The sequence below is a fragment of the Ursus arctos genome, unplaced genomic scaffold (genome assembly GCF_023065955.2).
Source record: "Ursus arctos isolate Adak ecotype North America unplaced genomic scaffold, UrsArc2.0 scaffold_5, whole genome shotgun sequence".
NCBI classification, from domain to species: domain Eukaryota; kingdom Metazoa; phylum Chordata; class Mammalia; order Carnivora; family Ursidae; genus Ursus; species Ursus arctos.
Genome location: NW_026623067.1, coordinates 59,706,670 through 59,718,695, shown reverse-complemented (window position 1 = coordinate 59,718,695; position 12,026 = coordinate 59,706,670). Strand labels below are relative to the sequence as shown.

The 12,026-nt window shown below is 34.9% G+C and overlaps 1 protein-coding gene across 2 annotated transcripts in view; it reads left to right on the top strand.

The window, feature by feature from the left end:
- The window catches only part of CERT1 (ceramide transporter 1), a 97,903-nt gene that overhangs the window by 72,491 nt on the left and 13,386 nt on the right, over positions 1-12,026 (top strand). The window contains exons 9-12 of one of the 2 annotated variants that reach the window (XM_026498773.4): positions 302-388; positions 2,783-2,875; positions 3,383-3,460; positions 10,599-10,694. In XM_026498773.4, coding sequence (XP_026354558.1) covers positions 302-388; positions 2,783-2,875; positions 3,383-3,460; positions 10,599-10,694 — 354 coding nt within the window. The remainder of the gene's footprint in view (positions 1-301; positions 389-2,782; positions 2,876-3,382; positions 3,461-10,598; positions 10,695-12,026) is intronic. The other variant, XM_026498772.4, reaches the window with a different exon arrangement.

Sequence of the window (12,026 nt, the reverse complement as noted above, 5' to 3'; positions counted from 1 at the left end):
GGAACACCCACATTTAATTTAAGGGAGTCCTAAGAAGAGGCTTGGATAGAGAGGAACTGGGAAGTTAGGAATCCAAGGGGGGAGAGCACTCTTCAAAGAGTGTCGTTCACATAAAAAATGCTGCTAATAGGGCAAGTAAGATAAAGACTGATGTGTCCGTAGATTTAGCAATGAGTAGCTCTTTTCTTTGGTAAGCATGCTGAGATAAAAGGGTTGTTTTTTTTTTTAAGTTGCTTTTTAATAAGGAAAATTTTTTCTGGTTTTTTTGATTAAGTGATTTTTTTCTCCCGTGTTTGAATAGGAAGGTCCAAACAGCCTGATTAATGAAGAAGAGTTCTTTGATGCTGTTGAAGCTGCTCTTGACAGACAAGATAAAATAGAGGAACAGGTATATCTTTTATTAAAAATTCTAACACTAGGCATTCCTTGATGTGTGTTATTTGATTTAAATGGAATTTGAAAACTCTGAACCTAATAGAAATGAACTGTGAACCTAGAAGATGAACTGTGTCTGTGCTGAGTCACAAATGTAGAAGAATCTTTACAAGTCAGTTCCTTCGTGTATGAATTTCTAAGCAAAATAGGAGACCACTGATGGCTTAACGGAATCATGCATAATTAACACGAAACTAAATGGAAATATTCTGCCTATTCCCCTTGAAGTATCCAACTTTATTATCTTTCTATTAAAAACAAGCATATGTTTAATCTGAGTGAAACAATCTGTGGATTTCTCTGTGTCACAAGTACCAACCATATGAATTCACAAGGAAGATGACCAAGAATTTAACTCCTTTATTGCTTTCACTAACTTCACCTTCTTCCTCATTTTTAACTTTGCTCAGTATTTTATCATTGTCAAATTCACAATGCTTATACCCAGCTCTTTCTGTGGAAGTTGAAGAAAAACATTTCTTAAATCCTTCAAACTCTAATCTCAGGATTAATTTGATCCTTTGCCTCCTTTTATTCTGCAACAATGCAGTTACCATATATTACCACTAGATGGTACTTAAGGCTGAATTTTAGTTATTCTTCCCAGGGCTTTAAGCATCGTGCAAATAAATACCTAGGTCTGTCAGTTATACTACAAATGAACTTGCATAGAAAAGTTGGCTCTTTCATTCCTGTCATTGCTGAGGTAGTCATGGCCATTATGCTCAATTACTGGTCTGTCTCCCTGAGGGTAAATCACTTGCAATAATGACTTTTGCTTTTTGTGTTTCTCTTTCATTATTTTTTTTTCTAAATCAGTGATGAAAAGTTTTTGTTACATTAATTTATAAATCTTATTAGTCATTTTTTATGCCCAAAAAAGATGCTATGCAGCGTTCAATAAGAATGGAAGTTTTCAATTCCTAAATGAGCTCCATTTTTGGATGCCTAAAGTATTACCTGAAGGACTGTCTTTGTGTTTGGCTTTTTAAATGTTGGGGATTTTTTTTTCCTTCATTTTGGAGTTTTGTTTTATTTTTGTTTTTGTTTTAATCTAAGTTGTGGTATTTTGGGGGAGAGTAGGTCAAGACAACTTTAATCTTAAGTCTTGCCAGTGACTAATAACTATGTAGCTCTACACTTACTGCTTAAATTCTCTGGACCTTGGTTTTCTAATATATAAAACAAGGAGTTACACAGGATGGCTCAAATCTTCCCTTCTGGCTCTAAAATGCTACTTTACAGAATATGGTGGTTGAGTTGGAGGTTAAGAGGATAGATGAAAACTTCTGTAAACTTTAGAAAAAAGAGATACTCATGGGGCTATTTAATTTCAGTCTGTTCTTGACGCTGTGGTAGATATTCTGCAAAATGGGTTATTAAACAGACCATGATCTTCCTTGCCTAATGGGCATGTTGATATCACAAGGATAATTATAGTGTGGTAATGCTGTAGAATAGTAAGCGTCAGTAATCCATGAAATTAGTTCCAAAGATTCAGATCATTTCCCTCATTGTACGCAATAGATTTTGCACAGGACTACTAACAGCACAGCCACTACTTAGGTATTCTTCAGTGACACATTTTTGAGTTTACATTATTCTACATTATTTATCAAGATAAGGAAAGAAATTTTTAGTGAAGTAGTGAGTGAGAAATGAGGTCTTAGCAGTTCTGTTCAGATAGTGTTGAACAGAAATTACCACTTGTCTCCTGCATAGTTAGAAGATGAGCACACACACAACACAGCACAGCTTCTGGTACTTTATATTTAGAAGATATTGAATAAGTGAGAGGAAACAGGGCAAGTTCAGGAGGAGGAAGGAAGTTAAGTGGCAGCCTAACAGGAGTGACACAGTGGGTTGAAGACCAAACACCTTCATGGAGAGGAGATAAAGATATCTGTGCTGTGTTCTTTGTAATGCAACTGAAGCAAAAGACAGTGGTTCAGATGGTATGGCTCTGCACAACCCTGATGAAGTAGAATGATTAGAATAATTTGGCCAGAGTTTGGATATAAGAAATTACTTCAACAGCAGTGTTAATAAAGATTTGTGGTAAATAATGCCATACTGGTATTGGAGAGTCTGACAAATTCAAAGAACTAACCCCTAGTCAAAGGTGGTATCTATGGAGTCTGAAAGAAGAGATTGAGTTAGAATACATGAAGTAGGTGTCGGGGCATGGCAAGGAAGGCTTGTACCTTCAGGGTTATTTTTGTAATTCGTATTTATAAGTACGGAAGTGTTCAGTCATTAAATGTTGGTAGTTTCAGGTTATTTATTCATTCTTAAGCTGCAAAGTACACTTTAAAACGTTCCCACCTAACATTCTATGTTTTCTTAGTCGCAGAGTGAAAAGGTCAGATTACACTGGCCTACATCCATGCCATCTGGAGATGCCTTTTCTTCCGTGGGGACTCATAGATTTGTCCAAAAGGTAAGCTGATGTCAGAATTTATTGGAAATATATATTGTTCTTCACTGTTGATGGAACTATCTTGTTGTATTAGTTTTCCCTTTTCTTGAATTTAGGAATAAGATTTTTTGGTATTGTATACTTTCTTCCATATACATCCTCCAAAACAGTTAGAAATCTTCTGAATGTAATGTTTTCTTTTTTGTTTAAGGAGAATGGGGGGATGGGGGTGGATAGGAAATGGCTGGTCTAAAATAGCTAACCAGAAGCAGAGCCAGTTATGTTAAATCACTTTTTTCTTTGGGGTTAAGTGATATTATTTTGTATTATTGGAAGCATTGCATTCTTTTTAGAAAGATTTTGGAGCATAAACCATAATAGGTGCATGAAGTCAGCACTTGCTGCTGAGCTTGTTTCATATAGTGCTTTGTTCTCTCTTTCTTTATCTTGTGTTTGGAAGTTGGTACTGAATGCTCTGTTGTGCCTTTGTTCTGATTACTTGGTTTTTTCTTTGTCTGTCTCTGGTAGCCCTATAGTCGCTCTTCCTCCATGTCTTCCATTGATCTAGTCAGTGCCTCTGACGATGTTCACAGATTCAGCTCCCAGGTACTGTATGACTGTATAGAGTGGACTTGAGTCTTTCTGTGCTATATTTCCGCCTGCTTTCCCAGTTCCTAGATATCTTTTGGTTAGGACACTTGCTTTGGTTTCGAATTTTAAATAGTAACAATAAGCATTAAAAAAGGCCTTCCTTATCTACTAAATAGTTCCTCTGTCAGGCTTGCATGTGCCCTTTGTATCCTCTGCTGTGAATAGCTTGGAATTTTGCCATATAGGAGGTACTCCTGAAAGAGTTCGAACTGAATTGAAACAAGCAGAAGATACCTGGTTTTTAAATATCGTGTAGTATCTGTTTCTTCAGACAGGATTCCGCAACTTTGATGAACATGGTTTACAGAATATGTTACAGCATAAAAGCAGGTTTCAGCAGTCTCACTTCTAATCTAATTTAAAGTACCTCATAATTCAACAAGGAAGTATCTTTTAAATATTTGTCTCATTACTCTTGTCATACTAAGCTCCGTTGAACTGATTTTATTTGTTATGCAAATTACCCTTGGATATTATAAATTAATATTCCTGTTCAGGTACATCACTAAGAATTTAGGAATTTAAGACAGGAAGCTAGATGCTTGCGGTCTCTGCCCTCATAGTAAAGTCAAAATATTATCAAAGGAATGTTTTTTAGTATCAGCATTAGTTTTTAAAATTTTTCAATTCTTCTATCTTTGCCATTCAGCTTTGTATCTTTATGTTGATTGTATTTTATTGCATTACATCATGTTACCTTATGTTAAGAAGCTGAGCTCTCTACCCTATGACCCAGCCATTGCACTACTGGGTATTTACCCCAAAGATACAGACGTAGTGAAGAGAAGGGCCATATGCACCCCAATGTTCATAGCAGCAATGTCCACAATAGCTAAATTGTGGAAGGAGCCGAGATGCCCTTCAACAGATGACTGGATTAAGAAGTTGTGGTCCATATATACGATGGAATATTACTCAGCTATCAGAAAGAATGAGTTCTCAACATTTGCTACAACATGGACAGCACTGGAGGAGATAATGCTAAGTGAAATAAGTCAAGCAGAGAAAGACAACTATCATATGATTTCTCTCATCTATGGAACATAAGAACTAGGATGATCGGTAGGGGAAGAGAGGGATAAAGAAAGGGGGGGTAATCAGAAGGGGGAATGAAACATGAGAGACTATGGACTATGAGAAACAAACTGAGGACTTCAGAGGGGAGGGGGGCGGGGGAATGGGATAGACCGGTGATGGGTAGTAAGGAGGGCACATATTGCATGGTGCACTGGGTGTTATACACAACTAATGAATCATCGAGCCTTACATCGGAAACCGGGGATGTACTGTATGGTGACTAACATAATATAATAATAATAATAATAAAAAAATCATTAAAAAAAAAAAAAAAGAAGCTGAGCTCTCTAGTCAGAATGACTGAGTTTAAATCCCAGTTAGTTGCATGATCTTGGACAACTTTTTTTTTTTTTTTTTTAAAGATTTTATTTTATTTTATTCGACAGAGATAGAGACAGCCAGCGAGAGAGGGAACATAAGCAGGGGGAGTGGGAGAGGAAGAAGCAGGCTCCTAGTGGAGGAGCCTGATGTGGGGCTCGATCCCATAACGCCGGGATCACGCCCTGAGCCGAAGGCAGACGCTTAACCGCTGTGCCACCCAGGCGCCCCTTGGACAACTTTTCTAACTCTTCTGTGCTTCACTTCTGTAATTTAGCTAGAACTGTGATCTGGCTAGAGCCTGGCATGTTGGAAATGCTGGATAAGTGTGAGCTTTTATTAGCTATTATATAGTTGCTTATTAGCTATTATAATAATAACAGTTTCTTTGAATAATCAAAAATTTCTACATTATTTTTTCTCTGTCAGAGTACACTTGACCCTTGAACAACGTGGGAGTTGGGGCACCACATATAACTTTTGACTTCCCCAAAACTTAACTACTAATCGTTAATAATATAAACAGTTGATTAATATATTTTATATGTTATATATATCATATACTATAGTCTTACAATAAGGTAACTTAGAGAAAAGAAAATGTTATTAAGAAAATTGTAAAGAAGAGAAAATACATTTACAGTACTGCTCTGTATTTATTGATACAAATCCACATATAAGTGGACCTGTGCAGTTCAGACTCGTGTTGTTCAAGGGTCAACTGTATTCCAGTAAATGTTTTTTAAAGTCATAATTTAGAACAGGTTTCTTAGTTTACATTTGTTTTTTAACTATGCAGTAAAGAAGAAAATTAAGGTTAAGGCTCAAAATGTCTTTTTTTGACTTTTGCTGCTTTTTTTCTCCTTGAACTTTTTTGAGTAAGAGATGTATCAGTTCTGCATCAGAAATCGCCCAGAAGCAAACCTATTCCAGTATTTCTTAATTTTGTTCATTTATGCAAGCTTTTTAAAAGCATCTCATATTCACAATAAACCGGTGACAAAACTAGATAATACTGGGATACTTTGGTTTATTCTACTACGCTCCACCTTACATTAAAATAATAAAGTAACAGACTAAAGCTCATCAGTACTGATCACCATTTTCCCTCAAATTATAGGAATACACAGGCTATAAGTGAAAATGTAATGAGAGCAGTAAAAGAGTGTAAGCTATAATAGATGCCTAAGAATTAAGACTTCAGAATGCAGACCTTGGACCCAAGCTACAGAGCTTTAAAACCGCTGAAATCATTCAAGTATAGATGAATATATTACTGAGACACAGGTGACCAGATTTTTGCAAGACTGCCAGATTGTAGCATACTTTTTCATATTTTGTGTAAATCATGTGTATACGTGGAGAAAGATCTTTCTGGTGAAATTTTTTCTAGTATGATGCTCGTGATAATTCAGATTCTGTTTTTAGCTTTTAATTATTGTACTGTTTTATATGCCAAAAGAGGCAAAGTTACAGAAAAATGACATTGAGTTCTTCAAGTATTTATTGTCCTTGCCAAAGTATTTGTTGTCATTAGCAGACTTGGGCTCTGGCAGTTAAGCTCTATCCCCGCTTTATGTCCATAGTGATATTTTATTATTGTGGTAATTATTTATTTAACCCCTCCCCTGTTTACTGTACAATAATACATTCTAATTTAGCAGAACTAGAAGGTAGAGTAAGTAAATTCAGTCACATACTGATAAACACACACACTTTAGTAATTGTCTTTCTCTACCAAAGTAGGCAATTTCATATGTACTGTTTTGTAACCAGCTTTTTTTTTTGTATGATTAAGCCCATTTTCCCATCAGTAAACATGAGTCTTTATCTCCTTGTCTGTTAAAATGGATGTGCATATGGGACTTAACCTATTCACCTAATATTGAGCATTTAGTTTATTTTCAGTTTGTCTCTATTGTAAATAAATATTATATTATAAATAGTGCTACAGGGGCATACTGCTGTATATATACCATCCAGGTGCGTGTGTGTGTGTGTGTGTGTGTGTGTGTGTGTGTATCTTTGTACACTTAGCCAGCAATTTCCTTAGAATACATTCCTAGAAGTAGAATTGTTAAGACAAAAGCCATACACACTACTGAGGTATTTTTTATTCTTAATGCCAAACTGTTCATTTAAAAAGTTGAACCAGCTACACTCCCAGTTCAGTTTTCTTTTGTTATGTTGACACTGAATATTATAATGCAGCTAATTTTTGCCAGTCTGATAGACTAAAAGTGGTATTTTTGCTTCTTGGCCTTTTGCATTTCTTCAGTGAATTGACTATTCATGTCCTGTCCATTTTTCTTTTGGGTTAACAGTGCACTGTTAATTTTTTATTAATAAATTATTCTATCCAACAAATCCTTCTGACTCTGTAACAATAAGCATAGTTGTATTCCTTTCACATGACTAAGAGAAAAGAGATCTGAGTAGTCTTTGAACCCTCCTAGACTTTTGTTCATTACATTTTTGTTTTGTCATCAAAAAAAATTTCTGTATTGATAATGTTAGAAAAATCCAGTTAGCCTCCTAAAATGGCATACTGAGTGACTCAAATGGGAGGTGGAAGGAAAGGCTAGAATTGGTGTGCCATCATCTCTTATTTTATATATATTTTTCATAGTTCATTTTCTAAGATGCTGTGTATGTCAGCTTATCATATTCAACTCTAGGTCCAAAAAAATCTAGGACATGATTCCTGAAATTATGCTTAGCCTAATTAAAATTAGTGAACACTATTAAAGCAGATGAAACCTGCCTTAGTGATTTTGATCCAGTCTTTTGTTTTTTAAAGTGATAGCAGATATGATTACTAATATTATTTCCTAGTGTATCAAGATTTGAGCCTACTAACCTATAAATTTGGCTTGTGTTTATTCTTGTCATCCAACTTAATGGTCCCTTATTTCCCAATTATTTTTGATATGCAGTCATAACTGAAAACAATAAACAGAGCAGATCATTTAGGGTAGATTCGAAGTGTCAGTGTGGTCACGAATGCCCGACATACACACACACACATACTGGTCCAATAGTAGTAACACTTACTACTTCAGATTTTATTGCAGTGAACATGAAGTTCGTTATAGTGAGATTTTACCTGTATCACCTCTCTTCTTAATCTCAGTGTTATTACCTAAAGGAAGATGCCATACTGGATAAAGATACCATGATGGTGAAAGCTTTGCAGAGATAGTTTGACTACAGTAATTAGGTACTTCAATTTCTTTAATTTCCTAGAAGCACAGCACTAAATTCATCTTGTTTATTTCTTTGTTGAACTTTTTTAAGCCCTCTTAAGTCAGGGAAGTACATAAGAACAAAAGACTAAACACTTTTCCACAGATGCAGTGGTAATTACAGTAGTAATACCATTTTTTCATCTGTCTAAAAAGACAATGTTTAATGTGCTTACTGTACATTGTTTTAACCTACATGTAAATAGCTTTCACTTCATATTTGTGGAATCTACTTTCTTTGGGACCAAAACACAAAAATATCTGCTCATTATTCAAACGTGAAATAACTTAGCGGGAATGATCTCCCAAACAAAAATACAATTACCTGCATACTTGCCAACAAAAGAGCTTAATATGACACTAAATTTTTTTGAGACAGAACTCTTTGTTTTTTAACAGAGTAAAATCCTTTACATTCTTCTTTCACAAGTTGTCTACTTAAAGTAAGTCTTATATCTGGGAAGCATTTCTTGCTGCTTCTAATCTCATCATAGATGTTGGTGTTCTCAACTCCTAGTGTCCTACCTACAGAGTACATATTCATATCTACAAATTTTTAAGATCTTTGGATCTAAAAAGGGTCAAGGTTTTTCCCAATTACAGTGTGACACAGACAAATGAATCAAGCCAGGGCTACAGCAGTTGTTTTATTTATGCATACTAACTGGAACTCTCTTTGTTCCTTCCTCTCTGGGAACTCAGGTACGTTTTATATGTCTTCATAACTTGAAAATCCTGCGTCGATCCTCCTCATTCTCTTAGAGCAGATTTCAAAATTAGACAGGCACACAAATTTTTCCAGGCAGCCCCTGGAGTTATATTTTCTAATGAAGCCTTTATACAAGTATATGGGGTACCTGGCTGGCATGCGACTCGTGATCTGGGGGCCATGAGTCTGAGCCCTGCGTTGAGTGTAGAGATTACTTAAATAAATAAATATTGTAAAAAAACATTTTTTTTAAGTTTTTAAATTATAGATTATACTATTTGTCACATTTTTAAATTTCTTTCCAGTCTGTAACCCAAAACCATTCACATGGTTTTGAGGATTATGAATCAAGGTATAAAATGTTATGTTAGTGCTTTTTTTAGTACAAAAATAGATTGTAGAACCTCAGTATAAAATTTTTATCAAAAACTTTTTAATGATTATTACCCATGAGGGAGATTCTTAAAGTTATACCTGTAAGGAAGAATGCATTCTGAAACTAGAAAACTTCATGTAGCAGAAGTACATGTCACTGTAACATATTGATACCATCCTCTTGTGTAGAAAAATTATATCCCCAGAGTTAATAATTTTAGCAGTTTTTGCCCTCAAACCATCACTGTATTAATTTCAAAATATGTGTAAACCTGGTTCTAATTCTGTATCCCTAGTGAACATAATAGATTTTATGTAAAATAAGTAGTTAAACTTAGAAATAACTTAAGTGGAAGTATACTATACATATTTCCAACTCTTTCCTGCCTTCTCTAATGAACTTATTATATAAAATGAAATTATGAGTTAAAGGTTAGAAAGTGGAGCTTGGAAAAAGTATCTCTGCATATATGATAAACTACTTCAAAAACCATCTTTTTATCACTTCACTTCTGTTTAAAAACACATTTCAAACTAGGAGAGTTTGCAAATAGCACTCACATGAAATCTTACCAACGAATGTGATTGTGGATTCTTGGAGTGTGAAATCTCAGTGTTATTTGCTTATATAAAATGTATAGGAGTAATTTGTGATAGTTAAAAGCACAGGTTTTATTTAAATTTCAGTGAAAAGACTTGTTAATAATTTACAGGAAGACACTAAAAAGTGATTATTTGTAAATGTTTACATATATGAATATTTGCATTTTCCCTAAAAGAATGTAAAACAATGAAATTGGAGTCAATTAATTGGGGGATTGGTTATTGTTTTAATGTGGCTTATATTCATGGTAGAAGTGAAATTTATCAGTGAAATAATGAAGGTTTTGTTATCTTTTTGTAGGGAAATCTTGCCATATAACAAATTTTCTATTATCTTTGTAGTCTTAAACATAGAAGCACTGAACTAGATTGTCTCTTCGTGTCCCTTTTACCCTTAGTGTCACATGATTTTATGTTTTAAGACATTATCTCTGTAAGGAAGCATTTTATGATAAAGGAAGGCATGGTTTTTCCCGAAGATGCTTATTTTGCTCACTTTATGGACATTAGGCCAATATATGTTATTTGAGTGAAGTATCTTCTTTCTCCCAGTTTCTCCCCCCTGTCATTAACCTGGATGTGATACCTGGAATGTGGACTAAACTCTTCAACACTATATAAAGTCTACTAACCTTTGTGCATTTGGTTGCTCAGCTTTCTCAGAATGTTTCTAAACGGAAACAAACTGAATACCATTCTGTTTTAGAGATTATGTCATGTCTGTGCATTGGATATGGATACTTATGGCTTTATTTTTCTTTCCAAGGTTGAAGAGATGGTGCAAAACCACATGACTTACTCATTACAGGATGTGGGTGGAGATGCTAATTGGCAGTTGGTTGTAGAAGAAGGAGAAATGAAGGTAATTCCCAGTAAAATGTTACAGGTTGCTAACTGCAGCTCCATTACAGTCATACTATCATTACTAAGCATTGATGTGAATGAGGGTAGCATTTTAAAATTTCTTTTAAACAAATTACTACATATGATCAAAGAAACACCAGATATTAGGAAGTAAAATGTACTTTGGCGTTTACACAGTTTCTTTAGGATCACAATAAAAATCTATGAACAAACCGTTCTTTTTTGCCTGGGCCATGGAAAAATAAAATTTGGGTGTTTAGATATGAATAAGTCATAATTAGTTGATGGCTCTATTTGGGTATTTCTCTTTAATTTATTTTTCAATATACTAAATGTTGTACCCAGATGTCACTTTTGTTCCCCTTTTTTGTCTATCCCTCACTTCTTGCCCTTTTTCTAATTGCATCCTCTTTTAATACTTGGAGATGGGTCTGCTAATCTTGTTCACATCCTTAAACACAGGAGACAGAGAATAAGAGCAAGGAATAAGATTTAGAGATGGATTCAAAACAGCAGCTGCATTGAATTTTGGAATACCTTATGCCCAAGGCATTATGCTAAAGATAAAGAGATGTTTAATAAGACTTTGTCCAGCCTGAAACTCTCATTGGGGAAGGAGGAAATTGACATTTAAAGATACTGTTATTTGTTTTTATCTGATAATGTATTGAATGAAGAGCACAGATGAGTAGTGGAGAAAATTGGAAAGGAAAGATCTCTGTGATTTGAAACAGATTGTTTTATACTGAGGAGAAGCATTTGAACTATGTCTGGAAATGGAAGCAAGATTGTGACAAAGGTGAGGCAAGGGTATTTTAGATAAAAAATATAAACACAAGCTAAAACTTGAAAGCAAACTTCTTATTCAGGAGTTTTGCGTAGACTGTGTTGACCAGGATTATTCTAGCAATAGAGATACAATATCAGATATTGGAATTTCTTTTTCTCCTGAATCAGGAACTAATTAAGAAATAAGAAGAAACAAGCAGATGAAATACCAAAATGTTAACTATAAATCTAATAAACTGATTGGAGAATACAGCTTTAGATCAGCAGTGACAAGGTCTTGCTAATGCATTACCTGAAAATTAAACATAACGTTTCTGACATAGCTAGATAATCACAGGCCTTCGCCACAAGAGTAAGCCCCAGAAGAAAACCAGGATACATGCTCTCTGTAGAAAAAGGGGTGAGCCAAGCCTTCCAGTCCTTATTCTGTACTCAACATTCCGATATGTCATTGTTGTCCCCCTAGGGAAGAGAAAGTGAAGGTATGAGGAGAAACCAGGAGTGATAGTCTAGAAGAAGTCCCTCCATGTGGAATGAGAAA